At 44.3% G+C, this 21,310-nt stretch overlaps 1 protein-coding gene across 1 annotated transcript in view; it reads left to right on the plus strand.

The window, feature by feature from the left end:
• The first annotated feature begins 9,019 nt into the window (after window positions 1-9,019).
• Window positions 9,020-21,310, plus strand: part of Gorasp2 (golgi reassembly stacking protein 2) — a 28,392-nt gene continuing 16,101 nt past the window's right edge. Inside the window, exon 1 of the mRNA XM_005346543.3 lies at window positions 9,020-9,216. Within this exon, the coding sequence (XP_005346600.1) occupies window positions 9,154-9,216 (63 nt within the window). The 5' untranslated portion in view covers window positions 9,020-9,153. The remainder of the gene's footprint in view (window positions 9,217-21,310) is intronic.

The raw sequence follows: 21,310 nt of genomic DNA on the forward strand, positions 1-21,310 counted from the left end.
CTTTAAAAAGACAGCTTGTGTCTGGAGAGATGGCTCAGCAGTTAAGAGCACTGGCAGCTCTTCTAGAGGACCCAGGGTTTGATTCCCACCACCCACATGGCAGCTCCCAGTCATCTGTCACTCTAGATTCAGGGAATAGGACACTTTCTTCTGGCTTCCATGGCAGGCACCAGGCAAGCAAGTGATATTCAGACATATATGTATTCAAAACACCCATATACATAAAAGATAGCTTGCAGCTATTTATAAAGCCAAATATAAACTTAGCCATATGCAATCTAACAGATTTATCCTTTATTTTTATCAATTTAACAAAAAAGCATGTCCACACTAAAACATATGCATTATTTCTATGGCAGCTTCATTGACAATTAAACAAAGCAAACTAGAAACTATGTATCTCCCAATAGATGAATAGCAAAACTAAATAAACACATCCACAAGGTGAAATGTCTTTCAGTGTCCAGCATGCAATAGAGTTCACAACATATCAATCTTTTGCTTGACTGTGTGTACATTTCCTTTTTGAGCATGGTCTCATATAGCTCAGGATAGCCACAAACTTGCTGAGTAGCTGAGGCTGACCTTGAACTCCTGATCCTCCTGACTCTACCTCTTGAGTGCTGAGTTTACAGGCGTGTGCCTCCGTACCCAGCTTTTCTTTTTCTCTCCCTCTTTCTTTTTAGAAAATTATTTATATATTAATGAACTAATTTTAACACAGGGTCTATTTACATACTAATTAGCTAATTTTAAGACAGGGTCGCATAGCCCAGGATGACCTCAAATTCACCATACAGTCAAACCTGACCTTAAACTCTTATTTCTTGTGCCTCCTTCGTCCTGCAAGTGCTATAATTAAAGGCATGAACATCTGGCTTTATACATGAATCTTAGGCGAATCTTTCTAAATGAAAGAAAGCAGACCTAAAAGGCTATGTGTTGTGTGATTCTAGCCTGGAAAAGGCAAACTCACAAAATTAGGAGGCTAGAAGAAAGATTAGTGGTTCCCAGAGTTAAAGGGTAGAGTGATTAGTCAGGGAACACAGGTACAAATTGAACAACAAAACCTTTCATGTTCTATTCCACCAGCAAAGAATAACAGTGCTAAGTATAAAATATACATGGGGTCATGATGATATAAATAAATGACAAATAATAAATGACAGACAAGGAGCAAACTTCTCTGCAGAAGAATGAAATAATTTTTTGCACATAATTTCCCTTCCCCCAGCACATTTGCAACTAACTCCTTAAGCGTGTCCAGACATGGTGGCTTGCTTCCTTGGGAAAGGGTAAACGTAGCGTGTTATTAATAAGACAGGCAAGCATAGGGAATAGTTTAGTAACCAGGAACTCCCCTTGACTTGGGTATACACATAGCCCCCAAAGTGGTTTTTGGGGCAAGTGTAGTAAGATAAACTGCCCTCTTCGTGAATTTTTAGGGAGAATCCCCTATTTACCATCTTCGAAATAGATAATTGAGCTTGTATATAATTGAAATCAGATGCATCATGGGAAAGGGGCACATCAATCAAAACAGAGAAGCACCTGGCACTATAGCCCTTGGCAACGAATTCATCCTTTTCTTGAGCCCTATAAAGAGAATCGTCAAACAACCAGAGCCGTTGGGCATTGTCACTCGTGTGGCTATGGTCACTTTCGGCAGCATATTTCTTCCTGATCTTTACCACGGCTTTGCTTTTGAATAAAGTTTCATTGCTGGTCTGTAATCTGTGTGTGCTGTTATTTCAATCCTTGCATAAGAAACGAAGAACCGGGGGCTGGAGAGATGGCTCAGTGGTTAAGAGCATTGCCTGCTCTTCCAAAGGTCATGAGTTCAATTCCCAGCAACCACATGGTGGCTCACAACCATCTGTAATGAGGTCTGGTGCCCTCTTCTGGCCTGCAGACATACACACAGACAGAATATTGTATACATAATAAATAAATAAATATTAAAAAAAAAAAAAAAGAAACGAAGAACCTGCAAGCACCTGGCCTGGAGTCTTGTAGTGATAGTAGTGGCGGGCTGCTTTCCGCCACTCGGTTAGCTTTACCCAAAATAATTACACGGACACTGTATTTTTTTAATCACTGTTTGGCTTTTTAGCTCCAGCCCTTTTCTCGGCTAACTCTCGCACCTGGACTAGCCCATTTTTAATCATCTGTGTGTAGCACCCCAAGGTGCGCTTACCGGGAAGATTTTAGCCTACGTCCATCCTGGGTCGGAGCTTCATCGTGTGTGCCTCAGAGAGCAGAGCTCTCGCCTCTGCCCGCAAGAGTGGAGCATCGTGTCTCTCTGAGGCGTCTGCCCCAGAGAGGAGAGCTGTCAAGTCTCTGACCTCACTTCCTCTTCCGCCCAGCATTCTGCTCCGTTGACTCCTCCCATCTACGTTCTAACCTATCAGGGCAAGCAGCTTCTTTATTTAATTAGCCAATGGCCTTCCTCCATCACTTCCCCTTTTTCTGTTTAAACAAAAAAGGAAGGCTTTAACTTTAACATAGCAAAATTACATATAACAAAACAGTTATTAAGCAAGAATTACAGTTGCAATATTTATATCTACCTTATCTTTTATCATAACAATGGAAAACTATAACTAACCATTCTTTAAGTTTATCAAAGACTCCAGAAGAATATAATATTACCTAAGTAAACAAGAAATCCAAAACTCTAGAAATGACAGACATTTTGCTGCCTGGACAGTCACCCAAAGTTCCTCTGTACCATTGGGGCATCCATCTTTGGCCTACAGGCCCATAGTTTCCAGCAGACATTTTCACAAAGCAGGAAATTTCAAAGGCAGTCACTATCTGCTTGTCCTGAAGAATGTCTTGCAGACTCTTTTATGAATCAGGAACCCAGAGAGATCATCTCACCTTAGGCAAGTTCAGTAGTCCTCTCTCTGTGGGTTCTCTGTGTCCAGTTTATGCAATAGTCCAGGCAAGAGCAGTTTCTTGCCCAAATGGCTATCAAACTCCATAAGGATCCTCTTTGATGCCCATCTTCCTCTCCAAGTAGATTGGTGCCGCCAGGAGCGGACATGTCTCATTGTCATGAAAAGTCCTAAGTTATTAAAACATTTAAAATGCCATATTCTATAATCTTTGAAAGATATGAAGAATGCCTATCTAAAATATATCTATGCACATCTAAAAATCTTAACTAACATGACTACAAACTTGACTATTATGATTATCTATTAACAAGCTTACATTTTAAGTGAACTACATAATCACAATATCTTATTTAAGATCAGAAATACATATACATATAACAAAATTGACCTTAAAATCCATACCAATGCAAATTATTTATTATTTGTTATTATTGTTTATAGTTGTAGTTAGTTTAGTTCTGTCTTATTTAGACAAAAGGGGGAGATGTAGAGAGACCCCGCCTTTTGGGGCGGGACAGCCTCGGGCGAATGTTTTTACTAATGAATTGGAACGCGAGACTGGAGCGCTTCCTGTTTCCAGTTTACAGTGGATCGCTAAACTCCAGGTGTGTGAGTGTGCTTTTATATTAAAATTGTCTTCTTGTACCCACTGGCCTGGATTAATTAAATTCGCCTTCAGAGTCTGACTAGTTACAGTCAGACAGCATTAAGTGGGCAGGCTATCATGGCCAACCGTAAGCCATGTTCACATGTTCACAGCACGTAATTCTGATATGACAGTAAGGATGGACTTCTCTATTGTTATTCTGCACAACCCACAACCCCAGTCTAATCATGAGAAAAAGAGCAGATATGTCGGAATGGAATATATTCTTTAAAATATCTGAGCAAGGCTTTCTGAAACTGTCATAGCTGTGAAAAATGGGAAAGCTTTGAGGCATAGTCACAAGTCAGAGAAGACAAAAGGAGATATGAGAAATAACTGTGAAGTAGGCCATGCATTGAATCAGTGAAGCAGGGGGAAATGTGGAAAAATCTGTAGACTTCAGTTCATGATGCAAATGTGGACTTCCTGGTTTTGACAAATGCACCATGGTGATGTAAGATATTGACAACTGGAAAACAAAGTAATGAGCACATGGGAACTGTATACATTATCTATAACTTTTCTGTGACTCTAAGAACAGTGGAGGTGGTGGCTTATACCTTCAGTCCCAGCATTTGGGAGACAGAGGGAGAGGTGGATCTCTGTGAGTTCAAGGCCAGCCTGGTCTACAGAGTTCGTTCCCAGATAGCCAGGACTATAGAGAGGAAAGCTAAAGAAGCCTCTAAAGAAAAAACAATAAACAAACAAAACAAAGAGTTCCATTTCGAAAATAAATAAACAAGCCAAGTACGGTGGCACACTCCTATAACTTTGGGAGGCTGAGGCAGAATAGCAAGTTCAAGGCCAACTGAGACATTGCCTTATTAAATAAATAACTTTGACAATAAGTTGTTATTAGTATTAAAGGAACACAAGTGTTGTGGACGATTAGTTGAATATGTGTTACATTTGTTTATGCTGTGGAATATTTATTTAAAGATGTAAAGATGTCTTACATTCTTTTATTTTGCATTCATTTAACTCTGTGAAGCTGTGCTACTTTGCCTGTCTAAGCCTGATTGTTTTACTAAAGACATGAATGGCCAATGGTTAGGCAGGAGAAAGGCTAGATGGGGCTGGCAGCCAGAGAGAATAAGTAGAAGGAGAAAAAGAGAAGAGGGAGAAGTGAGAGAAAGGAGACGGAGAGGAGGACATCAGGGGTCAGTCACCCAGCTACACAGCGATTGCGGAATAAAAACCAAAGAAAGGTATATAGAAAGGTAAAAGCCCAGAGGCAAAAGACAGATGGGACAATTTAAGTTAAGAAAAGCTGGCTAGAAACAAGCCAAGCTGAGGCCAGGCATTTATAAGAAAGACTAAGCCTCTGTGTATTTATTTGGGAGGTGGGTGGCAGGCCCCCCAAAAGCTAAGAGAAAAGAGTAGAAAACAACTAACTATACACAAGAATATCAGTACAACTTGAGTCTGTGACCATTCAGTTCCCACAGTTTCTGTCCCAGCATTAAAGCAGCACAGGTTTTTTTAGGCATTGCATTAGTAGGAAGTTCCCAAACGTGCGGACCGGAAACCCATCATGGAAGTGGACATAGTAGCACTCGGGCTTATATCTTTATTGAGTTCCTATTCCCACCCGGGGTGGAACGCCAACACTCTACTGCTTCCTATTGACATTACACTTGCACAAACCCGCATCCCTTCAACGCCACTGACCAAGAAGCTGTTCTATGCCAAACTTCTGTCACAATTGAACACACAGCTAAACACGCAGGCACACATCAGCCACAGCTGCTATGCTAATATGCAAATGACAAACACTGTGTTCCTCTTCGGTTCGCCCGTTCTCCAAAAGCAATCCATTTATCGGCTCAGCCCAGCTCTCACTCTTGTGTTTTATGGGGCAGAACTCCTCCTAAAAGGCCGCTTCATGTGTTCCTATTAAGTGGAGTTACGCATTGCCTACAGGTCGTCGGTTCTCCTGAAGTCTGGGCAGTGGTGGCTGGGCTTCTCTGGCACACAGCGTGACTGTTTTGCTAAGCAGCAAGGCAGGCTACGGTAGGCAGGGGTTGCCGTGTGGAACCGATCTGTTCCGGAAGGGTTGCCATCCACATACTGAGAGTCAGACCTTCCCAGATTATGGCCTGGAAGATAAACTGCACTTATCAACCCAATGAAAAGGGGCCCTTCCATCATGAGAACTCAGAATTCACAAAGCCCAGATCAGCCACGTGAATGCAGCTTCCTCGGAAACAAATTGCTTCTGGTTTGATTGTTTTAGTCTGTAGACGTTTCTGTCTGCAGGACCTCGCTTTTTTTGCTGCCTGCGATGTTTCAAAATGCCAACTTGCCTGCAGCGGATTCTGACTCAGACTGTGACTGGCCTGGACAATAATTTCCCATGCATTCTCCTCCAGCGTGTTGTATTTATTTACATTAGCTTTGGCAGTGTCCTTGGGATTTTATTCTTTGCTTTCCCTTTGAGCATTTTCCCCAACTAAGTGAAGAAGGCAAACTGGTACCAGGAACAGGAGCAATGGTCATATTTTTAAAATGCTCAGATCTATACCTTGCCTGCTATCAATTGGTACTGAAGACATAATACATATTTTGATGAGGTAGAAACAGTGGTCGCAGTAACTGAGTTGGGGGCAGGGTTGTGAAGCTATTCAGTTCATACATTTAATTCAAGTCAATAATATTTTTAATTTACTGACCTGGGGAAATAAGAGATGGAGCCATGGGTTTGCACACGCTAGGCCAACATTACCCGACAAACGCTAACGCGATGTTCACGCCATACACTAGAGACCAAAAGTAAAAGGACATATCATACTGCACTCCCGCCCACTCTGCCACTGAGCTACACCCCCTAGGCCCCTCAGAAACGTGAGTGCTTGTGATCTCCGCTCTGCCACTGAGCTACACCCCTAGGCCCCTCAGAAACGTGAGTGCTTGTGATCTGAATTCAGGTCCTCTTGTTTGTGCAGCAAACACTTTCACCCACCGAACCATCTCTCAACTCCTAATCTAAAGCTTTGGCAACATATCAATACCATGAAGAAAATGATAACTATCCAGCAAGATAAGATCATTATCATCAAATCCTGTTATTACATTTATTTTCTTGTATTAAATATTTATTTACTGCATCAGCTGCCAGGCCTCCTAGTAAGTACTGGCGACATGGAGCCAACTCCTCTGTACTCCTGTGCTTGAGAAGCCGCATGCCTGGAGCCTTCATTTACTCAATTACGTACTTGTTTAACCTTCCAAGGATGTGCTAATTGTCTTATTAACAGCAAAGGGAGAAATGATATTTTATTTTCAAATTTTAAATAAAATTTGTTAGGAAAAAGAAAATCCTATAATGCAGAACATTATAGAATAGAATATAAAAACAGCAAAGACTTGGGAGGCAAAGGCAGGTGGATCTCTGTGAGTTTGATACTGGCATGGACTGCAGAGCGAGTTCCAGGACAGCCAGAGCTACATAGAGAAACCCTGTCTCAAAAAGCAAAGGCAAAAATAAAACAAAATTTCTGTTACTACTCTGAGATCACTATTATAGTCCTTCATTCATATCATCCCAGATAGTTCTAGGTAGAGGAATGCACTAATATACACTTTATATTTAAGAAAATTATTTTATATGCTACAGACTCAGACTGTCTTCTAGCCAGTTTTTCCCTCAGTAATTAACTTCTTTTTCATAAAAATAAATATTTCCCTTCTAATTCCAGTATTCCAATGACCATATTCAAATTCATCCAATGGAACCAAAAATGTTCTTTACAAACCAGGAACACTGGAATATCTCAGCTACTCAGAAGGCTGAGGCAGGAGAGTCACAAGGAATTAAAACTAGTAAGGAAAACACAGCAAGATTCTAGCTCAAAACAAAACAAAATAAAGCATTTCCTTCACAGCTAATTGGTAAATTCCTTTTTTTTAAAAAAACATTTGTTTTGTGTGTATATCTGTTTGTGTGTGTGTGTGTGTGTGTGTGCGCGTGTGTGTGTGTGTGTGTGTATGGCACAGCAAAGAGGGTGCCAGATACCTTGGAGCCAAACTCATACCATTGTGAACAGTCTGATGTGGGTGCTGGGATTTGAACTCCCATCCTCATGATGTAGCAGCAAGCACTTTAATCCCTAAGCCACCTCTCCATTCGATAGGAATTTTTTTTCAGACTGGCTTTGTGTCAGTGTTCTGGATCAGTGACAAAACACCTAAGGTAATTAACTTATAGAAAGAAAGATTTATTTTACTTGTGGTTTCAGTTTATAGCTGTTGGCTCCATTATATTGGGGTCTGTGGCAAAATCGTGCATCACAGTAGGAAGCAAAGGTGTTTGTCTCAGGGCAGCCATGAAGCAAAAAGGGAAAGGAATGGACAGGGTCTTACTGTCTACTTTAAGGACAGGCTCCAGCTTACTTCCACTAGGTACCATCTCATAAAAGTTCCGGTGCCTCTACCGGCGAGTGACCAAGGCTTTAGCACTTAAGCCTTTGGGGTGACATTCCGGATCCAAACGGTAACAAGATCCTCATTCAAGCTCTTCCTTGTATTTTCTAATTATGTCTATGGGATCTCTTTCAAGGCAGCATTCTTTTTATACGATTCTGATTCCACGTGGAGAGCTGGCCAGTCGTGTGCAAGCAAGGTCCATGGACTGTATTTCCCTGCTTTCTCGGGATGCCATTCCTCTAGTCTTTAAACTGAGCGATCTAACTGAAGGCGTGTGTAGGTAACTATTAAAAAACATTTGGAAAAAAAACTAAAAAAATAAAATAAAATAAAAAACATTTGGGACTAGAACACGTCACCTTTAATAGCAGTTCCCATTGCCAAACACCAAAGACAGTTGACACCTGGATGGCGCACCCTTACCGAGAGTCGAACTGACTGACTACAGTATCTGGGGGTGGGAGGAGCAGGGTCAGGAGGAGCTGTGAAAAGGGCGAAAGGAACAAATGTGAGAAATGTGTGAATCAAGCTTAGCTACTTAGACACGGTGTAGTGAGGTATCAAAAGGCAAGAGGCAAAATGCCAAGGAAATGCAACGTTGTTTCCCCTCTCTGGACTATGTTCTATCAGGAAGAGGAGAAGAACAACAGCAAAATTTGGGACAGCTGTTATTTCGGGGAACATTGCTCTTTATAAAAGCGAATTGAAAGGACCTGATATTCCAATCCCAGAAAGCCACTGTGAACTCTTATTAAACAAGACCTAAAACAAACCAAATGCCCAGTGTGCTTTTCTGACTCTGGCCACCAGGAGGCGCTGCAAGCAAGGACCTTTTCTTCCGGGACCGTAGACTCGCGCCTAGATGAGTCTTGTCTACTCCGGAGCCCCGTAGCCAGGCGTCGCGCTCGGAGCCGTAGTTCCGCTTTCTCGTGCGCCGCGCCACCCCTTGGCCGCCCGGCCGCCAGCTCTCTGGCCTTCCCCGCCGGCTTCCGGAAGGGGGCGCTGTCTGCGGCGTCGCAGCGGCCCCGGCTGCCGGGAGACCATCTCCCGGCGGGCTGTGCGGCCCGGCTCGGGCGTCTGCGAGTGCCACGTCCCAAGTGCTACGCGGAGTCGCGGAGCGGGCGGTGCGCGAGGGCGAGCAACGCTGAGCCGGCCGGGCCGTACGGATCGCCCGCCGCCATGGGCTCCTCGCAGAGCGTCGAGATCCCAGGCGGCGGCACGGAAGGCTACCATGTCTTGCGGGTAAGGGGTGCGGGGGCGGAGGCCCTGGGGACGCCGGGGCGGCCAGGCCCGAGTCCGCCGAGCGTCCTGGGCGCGGCTGCGGGCGACGCTGCCGGGGACCCGCCAACCTGTCCCCGGCCCTCCGCACGGCCTCGCCGACCGTCCTGATCTGAGCTTCCGAGTTGGGAAGGGCAGGGGACACCGCCTTCAGAAGGGACCGGAGCCGGTACCTGGGTTCCCAGGGAGAGTGACCGAGCCTCCGGGGATGCCAGCCCAGGTGTCGGTTCACCTCGGCGTCCCCAGGATGCGTGGAAAGGCCATCTGGGCAGTACAAGACGAACGAATGGCCTCCAACCAGATTTGACGGACTTGAATTTACTTGATTTTTTTGATAGGACTTTTCCGTTCCGGGTCGCTCCTGACCCTTCCAGATCTCTTCTACATTTCCTGGAGGAGAGGGACTTCCGTTCTTCTTGCTTAGATGAAATAATCAGGGAGATAAAGGTTTAGGTCTGTGTAGTAAAAAGTAATGGGGAGGAATGTTTTCAAAATAGTCAGGGTTGGTAGGGGAACGCAGTGCCAGACACCAGGGTGCAAAAGCACATCCTCCTGTGAATGTCTTTTCCTCGTGGAACCAGGAATGCGGCGACACCTGTGTGAGTGGTAGCGCGAACAGAGTGGCCTCCGTCTGCAGCGCCTTGTAGGGACAATATAGTGTCAAAAGATGGCAGCTTCTCAGACAAGACAATCCTCCCTGAGAGTGTGTTTGCTACCTTCCTTTTCTGCCCTGGTTCCCATGTTCTGAATGAGCTAACATTCTAAAGTTATCTGCATGCTGGGGCTGTGATGGGTTATGATTGTTCGGGATTCCGGTATCTAGCTAGCTGCCTCTCCATTCCGCTCCTAGAGCCTCTCGAAGTCCAGTTCTTAGCAGTTTGTTTTGCCAGGGTGTTTGTACATAAGCCATGTTACTTTCCTCTTCCCTTCAGCTAACCAGACTCCTAAGTGTCGTAGTGATGGGAAAATAGAGAACTGTCCCATCCCGGATTTGAAGGAAAATTAATGGCGGTGCTTTTTTAAAATCTGCTCTGATTTTGATTTGTCTCCTGTTACTAGCAAATGCTCAGAATGGCTGACTGTGACCATGAACCCTTGGGGACCTGCTGTATTTTTATAGTAATAAACACTTGGGAAAACCAAATAGGACACATTAGTGTAAATGAGTAGGGGGGGGGAGGTCTTTAGGGTCTTCAAAGACAAATCTTCGCATCAACAGAACTCCAGTTTAATGACTTCATTCCTATGCAAGACGGTTGAAATACATTTTCTTAAAAGGTATTTATTTTATATGCTTGGTGTTTTGTCTGCATATGTGTCTGTGTGAGGATGTTGGGTCCTCTGCAACTGGAGTTACAGACAGTTGTGAACCACCATGTGGGCGCTGGGAATTGTACACGGGTCCTTTGGAAGAGCAGCCACTGTTCTTAACCACTGAGCCAACTCTCCAGCCCCAAAAGACTTCCTTTCTTATTGTTGGTTTCTTTGGTTTTTTGTTGTTTGGTTTGGGGGTTTGGTTGGTTGGTTGGGGGTTTTTTGTTGTTGTTAAGACAGAATTTCTCTGTATATGTACCCTTGGAACTTGCTCTATAGACCAGGTTGGCCTCGAATTTAGAGATCTGCCTGCCTCTGCCTCCCAAATGCTGGGGTTAAAGGCCTGTCCCTCCACCAGCTGGTGCATTCCAGAGGGTTTCTATGCACAGTCGGTGCACAGGTGAGCTATTACTCTCCCCCTTGGGTTTTAGAAGTTTGAGGGGCAGCCTCAGTTACCATCCGCATCTGAAGCACAATGCTGTAAAGTAGGAGCTCATTCTGTAGAGAGCTTTAATCAGAGGGAGGCTTAGTGACTGTGTCATGAAGCGAATGTTTCTGCATTCTCAACCCTCTCTTCCCCTAATTCTGGCACTCATTTCCTTACCTGTGTTTTCAGAGGAACAAGAGCTATTTTCTTCCTTCCATCTGTTACTGCCTAAACGCATAGTGGCGCGTTCCACTAGAGGACGGAGCTTGGGGACCACTGTGTCTGCAACAGGGAACTCTTGAGATAAACTCACCCATGTTTGATGAGTTCTAAACTGATCTAATTTCATGTTCTTTGATAACCAACTCCCTGGGGATGAAAACACTGCTTCGTATTTTGATGCCCGTATCTGCTGCCGTCCTACTATTTCAGGCATCCGCATATTGATAAAGTAAACTTCCCGTTGAGAGATTATTTTCAGTACTTACTGTTCAGTTCTGCCGTACAAATCTACAGAGGACAATCTGAAAGATCCGGCAGTTTCTTTAAGCAGAAGACTTTTCTTCTTAGGTAATTGTGTATTTCTGTCTGTTAGGTGCTGTGTATTTCTTCTGTCTTCCTGCATGGCTCAATGCGGTTATGATCCCATGATACTCAACTCGTCATCCCCAGAGGTGACTACCCATTCCTGAGAGTTTCGTGTGGCCATTCAGTGTGTAATGTATATAAAAGCATCTGTTTGCGCACTTGGTCAGTTTTCTCAGGTTTTTGCTCTTTTGTGTAACTATTGGAAGCATATGATAACACTCGCTGTAAAGTTACTTAACTGGCAGTGAGCCTCACTGAATTGAGCTTCCTAGGAGTGTGGATAGCTAGCACCTCCTGGTTTTGAGCATAGAGTTTGCCGGTCTTAAACTCTTAAAAGGAGTTTCTGGGGACCTTACAGTCTTTTTGTTTGACTTAAAATATATACTTCCAAAACTACGGAATTTTAATGTTCTGCAAATGCTGATCTTCATTTTGCTGAGTTGCTGTCCTTTCTGATTATCTGTTCTTTAGAGAACGTTTAAGCAGATTTCAGGATAAAACAAAAGTTCCCTGTAACTGCAGTGTCTGAAGGTAACTACTGCTGGCATGTTCGTCTTTGTCGTTTATTTTCCTGTGCTTTACTCAGCCCCTATCCATGTGTCACAAAGGCTTTGAATGATGCGGCGAAATCAAGTAGAGTGTGGGCAGAATATGGATTAGAGCCGGGCGTGGTCGGTCACGCCGGTAATCCAGTGCTTGTGAGGGAAGGCAGGATTGCCAAGTGTTCAAGACCAAGCTTGAGTGCATAGGCCAAACTTAGTTACGGAGAGAAAACGAGAACAAGTGCATGGGTGTGTTAGCCTTCCAGCCTGAATATCTATTTCTTGTAAATGAAGCGAAGCTTAAGCATTCATTAGAAAGCTGTGCTTTGGAGGAAAAGCTTTCCAACACCCTGGATATTTTCCAAAAGTTTTATTTTAAAAGTGGATACCTGGGCTGAAGAGATGGCTCAGTGGTTAAGATCACATGCTCCTCTTGCAGGAGATCCGAGTCTGGCTCCCATCGCCCAGACTGGGTGCCGCACAGCAACCCTTTTGTTTGAACTGTAGGAGTGATAGCTCTGACCTGTGCGGGCGCATGCGCGTACCATTCCTTCCCACCCCCTATGAACTGTAGGAGTGATAGCTCTGACCTGTGCAGGCGCATGCGCGTACCACTCCTTCCCACCCCGCAAACACACCGCTAAAGATAAGATTAATCCTTAAAAATAAAAGTAGATTCTTGGGGTTGGCGAGATGGTTAAGAGAGTAAAAGCTCTTGCCACTCAACGTGACAAACCTGAGTTCAAGTCGTAGGACCCGGATGATAGAAAAGGAGACCTGACTCCTGAAAATTGTCCTCAAACACTGCATGTGCACTGTGGTGCCCACGGACCCACATGCCCAAGCACACAAAATATAACTGAATTTACAAATTTCTTGTAGTACACGCCTTGATACCTAGCACTCTGGGGGCAGAGGCAGGCAGATCTCTGAGGTTGACTCAGCCTGGTCCACAGAGCAAGTTGAGTTCCAGGCCAGACACAATAGTGCACACCTCTAAGCCCAACACTTGTGAGGATAAGGTAAGGGGCCAGTTTAGGGTTGTATAACAAGATCTGAGTGTGTGTGTGTGTGTCCCCATCCGTGTTCCCATGCCCTTATGTGTGCCTGTGAAGACAGAGGGGGTGAAGTTCTCATTACTCTCTACCTTATTTTTTGAGACGGCATCTTTTACTGAGCCCAGGCCTCACTGATTGGCTAGACTGGCTGCCCAGCGAGCCCAAGGGCTCTTCGGCTTTCTGTCCCTCCACACTGGAATTGCAGACCACACCCAGCTTTTTAACTGGGGCGCTGGGGATCTGAACTCAGGCACCCTTGCTTTGCACAGCCAGCACTTTTATCTACTGGTCCATCCCCAACCCAGAAGATGATGATGGAAGATTTCAAAACTTGTCTCAAAGCCTTGCAAAATAACATTTCAGCTTTCCTTAGCCAGTGGGTCTGGGGCTGCTGAGATGGCGCGAGCCTGATGCCTGGTTGACCCTGTGACACCTGTGATGGCCGCAGAGGACTGCCTCCCATCCGAACGCCACGGTGCCACATACACAAGACGGGTTGTTCTTACAGCTTCAAACAGTAGGATAGAGCGATGTGTCACTTCTCTTCCCATCCTTGAATCCTAATGGAAGGCGGAGAATGTATCTGTCAGGGCTCCTAGATTCTGCTAGAAGTTACTGCAGGTTACCTCCTACAGTAATGCCTGCCAGACTCTTGCTTCCATTTGACATTTGTTATCCAGCGAGTCCAGCAAAGCCATTGTCAAAAGTCATATCTTTGGAGTGGCCTCATAGATATGGCCATTATAAATTAAACTATTCTAGCCTGTACGTAGCACTCCTTGAGAAGGGAGCCCTCTGGAGACATGGGAACTGCTGTGTTACTCTTCGGGGTGTATTGACTAATGGACTATTGAGATGCTCTGCATTCCCCTTGTAATCAGAGGCCTAGCCCGAGCCATTTGCCGCAGACTCGACAGCATTTAGGTGCTGGCTTCAGAGTACAGAGTTGCTGCAAATGGAGTTAGTCCTGTGTAAACGGAACCTGAACCATGTCTGCTGTCAGGTGGAGCTGCCCTGTTTGGTGGCACCTCACTGGCTAACGGAGAGAAACCCTGCTACCGCTACCAGGGGACACACTCACAGACAGCTGTGCTAGTTAACTTTTTTTCCCCCAGAAGTAATTAGATTGCCTTATAAGCCAGTACCACCCCAGATTCTGCCTTCCTCCCTGTTGATCTCTTCAGTTTAACACCAAGAAGCTTTTTGATTCATAAACATTCTTTGAAATTACCTTCTAATGCAGGAAGCAGATGCTTTCAGTTTACTAAAGCCCAGGAACACAATACACGAGCCGTAGGGCACTTGTAACCGCTGTGTCAGTGAGCGTAAACTGTGTCGGAAGTCTTGAGCCGGCTAATCTAGCCTGCCAGGCTCCTCACTGGCCAAACCTCCTCCTGTTCTCCATTACCTGTGGCTTCAGCAAGGAGTCTGCAGTGCTGGTCCCACCCATCCCTGCCAGGCCAGCTTGATGTCGTGATGGCGCCAATGACAGCGCCACACTTCCTTCCCCCTTTAGTAGTCTACTGACAGGACTCTGTTCTTCTGATTTGCTGCTAAAAATGTGAACTGGTAAATACTTGTGATGCTCGGTGTGAGCTTTGGAATCTGACCGCATATTGCGGGAAGTGTGATTATTTCATAGTCTCGTGTCTTTAAAAGTCACATTCGGAGCAGAGTGGTCCTGGGAGACTGTCTACTGCCGTGTTGGCCATGCAGATGTACTTTCTGCACAGGGAAAAGAACGGGGCTGCGACCTCCTGTGTTCTTCCCACACCTCCCCCCCACACACCTTTTGAGACGATCCACACATATTTTCAGAAATAGAGAACCAACCACATCTCGTGGACATGGATACATTGAGAGACTGGTCTAGTGGCCCACCCCAGAGCACACTTGGGAAGTGGAGTCCAGCCCCTGCTTTACTCAGCAGCCCTGCGAACCTCTTCACACTGCCTGTTAGCTGAAAGGAGACGACAGCTGTGCCCTCAGCCCCACATCACACATTAGACATGAACATAATTTGAAAACAAGTGAATACTATTATCTTGGGGGAAAAAAACTTAGCTTGGGGGCTAGCAAGGTGGCTTGCTGGGTACCTGTGCCTGTGCATAGGCCTATCAACCTGAGCTTGGTCCCTGGGTCCCACCGAACATCAGGAGGGAAATGACTCCTGAGAGTTGTCCTCCAGTCTCCACAGTGTGCAGTCCTGCACACTCATACACACGCACGCTAAAAATATAGAAGTTAAGATATAATCTTAGCCAGGCGGCGGTGGCGCACGCCTTTAATCCCAGCACTCGGGAGGAGAGTCAGGCGGATCTCTGTGAGTTTGAGACCAGCCTGGTCTACAAGAGCTAGTTCCAGGACAGGCTCCAAAACCACAGAGAAACCCTGTCTCAAAAAACCAAAAAAAAAAAAAAAAAAAAAAAAAAAAAAGATATAATCTTGACTCAAATCCGACCCTTTAATTACTTCCCTAGAGTGCACACATATATGGCACTTGTCCTTTTAAGGAATTTTTGTTTTTGAGGAAACTGTTGAGACTCAGGTGAGCACCCTTGCTTTCCTCACTGCTCTGCCCCATTGTGACTGGATACAGTCATTAAAGTTCCTAGGAGCCCTGTGATCATGGCGATCTGCATTTGGTGTTCTTCATGCCTCACGGACTGTCTGGTTGGCTGCCTCTCTTCACAGCCAGAGAAAGCACAGAGAGGTTGATCTGATTTGCCCAATCACACAGCAAGCTTTCCTTTCCCAAGAAAAACGTGTAAATCTGGATTTGAGCTGGATTTGGATAGTTTTTGCTCCCCAATCCCAGATCTTTTCTAGAAAGCTGGTACATGTAATGGCAGGTCTTTTTGCCATTTTATGCCAATTCTTTTTGGTCATCAGAAATGGGGGGCTTGTTTGTTTTGAGATGGGGTCTGTTGGTGTTGGAACTTGTGAGCTAAAGTCTCAGCCTTCTGAGTAGCTGGGACTACAGGCATACTGCTGCAGCTTAATAAATCATTCAATTAAAATTGCTTCACATGTTACGTGTGACATCACAGGGCCAGTGTCAGAACATGCCCTTTGAGTTATTTGGAAGAACTTGAGAGGAAAATTTGTGGGTGAGTGAGACCTAACATCTCGTAGCCTGTTGCAGAATCATTACTACATGTTGTGTCTCCTGTCGCCGTGGAGCATTTAGGCTTTGTTTTTGAGAAGTCACATTAGCAAATCTTCCATTGCTGTGGCCGTGTAAGCACACATTAGCATAAGGGTTTATGTGTGCAGTTGAAGTGAGTCCTCCAGGGCTCACATGCTTGGGATTTATTTTTTAATCTTTTTTTAGTTTTGATTTTTGAGTCAGGGCCTCACTTTTTAGCCCAGCTTGGGTTCACTCTATCTATTACTTGTGGTAATCTCCCTGCATCAGCCTCCTGAGAACTGGATTGATAGGTGGGCACACCATATACAGGTGTTTCTGGTCTTGTTTAGCATCTCTGCTGCTTTTAAGTCAGGACAAAAGCAAGGATGCTGGGCTTAAATTGAGAGCCACGTGGCACTGATGGTACAGTCATTCGAAGAGACTGTGGAAAAGAATCTGGTACGATTGCACTGGTAAGATAGCTCAGCAAGGTGGTTGTGAAGTACGAGGACCTGGGTTTAACTCTCACTACTCGCATAGAAAACTAAGTGTGTAATCCAAACACTGGAGAGGCTGAGGTAGGCAGATCCCCGAGACTGACTGGACAGCCAGTGTAACCCTACTTGATGAGTTCTGGGTCAATGAAAGATCCTGTCTCAAAAAGAAAGGCAGAAATTGCCACAGGAAAGACCCAAGTTGCCCTCCGACCTCAGGCATACACACACACACACACACACACACACACACACACACACACACACAATCTATTTCAATATCGCTAAGCATCAGAGAAATGCAAATCAAAACTACTCTGAAATACTACCTCACCCCAGTCAGAATAGCTATCATTAATATATCCAACAACAAGTGTTGAAGGGGATGTGTAGAGAAATGAACCCTCATTCACTGTTGGGGTGCAAATTTATACAGTCATTGTGAAAATCAATTTGGAGATATCTCAAAAAGTTAAAATTGGAATGACCATATATACCCAGCTATTTCACTCCTGGGCAAATACCTAAAGAGCACCAAACTGTACCTTAGAGGTGTTTACCTCTCCATATTTATTGTTGCTTTATTCCCTATAACAACCTACTTGTTTATCAACAGATGAATGGATAGTGGAAATTTGGTATATGTATGTAAAACAATACTATTCAGCTTTAAAAAATGAAGTCATCGGGGGCTGGAGAGATGGCTCAGTGGTTAAGAGCATTGCCTGCTCTTCCAAAGGTCCTGAGTTCAATTCCTGGCAACCACATGGTGGTTCACAACCATCTATAAAGAGGTCTGGTGCCCCCTTCTGGCCTGCACACAGACAGAATATTGTATACATAATAAATAAATAAATATTAAAAAAAATGAAGTCATAAAATTCGCAGCAAAGTGAATGGTCTTAAAATGTGTAATACTAAGTGAGGTCACACAGTCTCAGAAAGAAAAGAAAGTTCATGTTCTCCCTCATGCAGAACCTAGCCAGTAATACATGCCTGTGTGTAAGCAAATACACATGAGAGAGAACAGAGTGCTAGGGTTAAAAGTGTGTGTCATCACCACCCGGCTTTATTCGGGTTTTTGTCTGGATCTATATTCTCATTTCTAACATTGTATATTTAGAAATGGAATTGCTAGTCATGTCCTAACTGTGTTTAACATTGTGGATTTGACAGACTTCTGCAATGGCTGTCCCATTTCACATTTTCACAAGCAGTGTGTAGCTGTTTGCTTCTCTACCTCCTTGCCAGCATTTGTTCCTGTCTTTTCTTAATTGTAGCTGTTCTAATGGGTGAGGCGTGCTTTCTTATCTGGCTTTGTTAGTTTGTGTGTGACAGTGTGTGTGCTTGTGTGTGGAAACCAGAGGTCTACCTTGGCTGACTGGTTAGAGCCGTATCTACCCGTCTCCACTTCTCCAGTGCTGGTTTTACAAGCCTGCACTGCACCCCTGGGTTTTAGGTAGGCTGGAGTAGTACTCGGATATCATGCTGATGTGGCCTGCGCTTCACCAGCTGAGCTGTTTCCCAGCCTTTCTCGTCCTTTCGTTAAGATTGGTCGGGGTTTGTTCAGGATCCAGACCCTTTTGGGTGTCTGCCGTGGCTTCTCTCAAGTTGCCTTCTGAAGAGCAGGTGCTCCTAGGTGTACAGTTTGTCACTTTTTATAATGTTGAATACTGCTTCTTATATACATTTCAGAAGTCTTTGCACTCTGGAAGGTCTGACACTCTCCTTTGCCATTCTCTGTGAGCTTTGTTTTTCCTTTGACCTTTGAGCTGCCGTCCATCTGCGCTTAATCTTCGAGAGGCAGCCTTATTACATGAGTCTCCCAGCTAGCTCTCTGTTAATCCGCTGTTTGTTTACAGAGTAGCTGAAAGAGTAACTAGTATCCAGGTAGTAACTGCTTCCGGTGTGGTAGAGCTTGGAGGGTGTCACCAGCTTTCGCTCGGTGCAGCCCCGCGCGTCTAAAGATGACACTGTCCTTTGCTTGCAGATAAGAGGATGGAGTCCCAGAGAAATAAACAGACTTTACTAACGTAACACAGTCATTCACAAATCCACAGCTCAAAACTGTGTTGACCGGTCCTAGCTGGGGATAATAGCACACATCTCTAATCCCAGCACTGGTCTTTTCCCAGCCAGTTAGCCAAGCCTAACTCAGTAAGATCCTGTCTCAAGACAAACAAAACACCAACAACTGTCTCAGTCGGCCCTAAATTTTTTTTACCTTTTCATTATACAATTTTAAAACCTTAAATTTCAAATTTAACCTATTTCTTTTAAATTACTATAATATGATATTTGGCCCTGTAATAAGTGTCAAATGGTCCGTGGAATCAGACATATATGGTTTTTGTTTTGTTTTAATTAAGATGGGTTTGAAAGAAGCAGAAGATAAACAAACACTCGATATCTTACAGAACAGAAAATACTGACATTGTCTTGATGCTGGGGGTGAGCTGAGGAGAGTCTTGGCAGTAGCAAGTACCACCTTCATATAGCCCTGCAGGCCTTACTTTCCATGCTGTGACTCACGGGGTACTAGCCAGAGACTGACTTCCAGAGCTCCCTCTGCTGGTGTCCTAACAATAATTAAGATATCTACTTGCCCTAATTTGTGCTGGGCTCTAATGGTGTATAATAAATTTGAGAAATTAATTTCAAGGTCCATTAAAAACAGATGGAATCAATATTTTTACCAAATGAAATGGAAAAATTGAAAGGGTTGTTTATTTCTTTTAGAATTCAGACTAAGTATTGGATCCGCTCTGAGTTACAGGAAGGCTACTTCTGACGATACTGGAAGCTTTCCCACTCAGACACACTTTGAACTTCACATTGTGAGGGCAGGTGCGGTCAGTATGCTAGGAATCCGTGTGGGGTCACCTTTGGGAGCTGACACTGTTGCAAAAGTACTGACCTTGGCTCTTCTTAACTAAAAGATCAACTTTTCAGGGAAGAAGCCCAAAATTGATCTGTCTGTAAACTAGTTGGATTCTAGATAAAGTGGTATCAGCAGCAATTTAGAAGCTATATTGAGATAATTCATATTTAGATAATCCAATTACATACGGACCCAGTTAAAAGGAAAACCTCATTCTTGGGGTGATTTATCTCTTTTTTCATACCTGGGGCACTTCACATGTAGTTGACAGCCACCTGTGGCTGGAGGTTCATGACTAGTAAATGTAACTTCACCCTCCCCTCCCCTCCCCCAACTATAACTTGATTTGTTGGGTTTGATCTCTCTGCTCTCAGTTCTCTTTCTTCTGCTCCCCGAGTCCCCACTACAAGCACGTGCCACGTGCCCCAGGCCGTCCCCAGCTGCCTTTTCAAGTTGCTATTTGAGAAGAAATCTGTTTGATATTTTGACTTCTAGCCATTTTGATAATACATAAAGTGGGAAAGCTCCCATTTAAGAAAACTAGCCATAAGGAAATTAAGGAATATATTCTAATTTTTAAATTAGCTTAAACACCCTTGGGGCTAGAGATGGCTCAGTGGTTAAGAGCACAGAGTCTGTTCTTAGGACAGAGTTCAGTTTCCACCCCACACCTGGCAGCTCACCCCCCATAATTCCAGTTCAGGGGATCTGAACTTCTGGCTTCTGCAGGCATCTGTGCTCATGTGCATGTCATACACAGACACATACATGCACATGTAAATAAAAATAAAGTTGTATTATTTATTATCTTTTGGTACACACTGTCATTAGTTAGCCCCAGCTGGCCTAGAACGTGATATGTAGACCAGGCTAGGCCCAAACTCAAGAGCTCTGCCTGCCTCTGTGTCCTCAGGACCAGGACTAACGTGCACCACTGTGCCTCCCCAGCCCCTCAAAAATCTTCAGAGAAATAACTATGGAATGAGACCCTTTGACACTGATTCTTTATGAAAACTAATATCTTTAATAATTAATTACTTTCTTTAATATTTAACTTATTTATAAAAAGGACTTGTACTGGGAGAACCACTGAGATGGACAAAGAAGTGAATATCTAGCGAGGCAGAAAAACCCGTCCGTGGAGAAAGTGCAAGTTAGAGCTCTTAGCAAACAGCTGTCTGCAGGATGAGATGAGCCCTAGCTGCTAGTCCACTACACGCAGCCTCTGGGTCCCCCTTCACTGTTAGTCCTGTTTAGATCCTCGCTCCTCCTGCCTTCTACCCTCTCCTCACTGTCTTCTGTAAACAAGAAGCTAACATCTTAGGTAGCCCACTCTGTTTCCTGTTTATGTCTCGCTAACGTTCCCGCAGACTTAATCCCAAAGTTACAGGGAAACAGAATAAAGCAGAAATAAGTTTTTAAATACAGTATATGCTGACCCATCTCTATAATGGAACACTGCCTACCAAGCAAAAGAAAAATATATTTTTGTTGTTTAGGGCTAATGATATTTGTTCTTGGTTTGTTTCTTTTCTTTTCTTTCTTTTTTTTTTTTTTTTAAATCTTTGGCTCTTTACTCTTTGGGGGACCCACCACTCAGCTCCCAAATAAATCGCATGGAGGC

This window comes from Microtus ochrogaster, chromosome 4 (genome assembly GCF_000317375.1).
Source record: "Microtus ochrogaster isolate Prairie Vole_2 chromosome 4, MicOch1.0, whole genome shotgun sequence".
In the NCBI taxonomy this organism is placed as follows: domain Eukaryota; kingdom Metazoa; phylum Chordata; class Mammalia; order Rodentia; family Cricetidae; genus Microtus; species Microtus ochrogaster.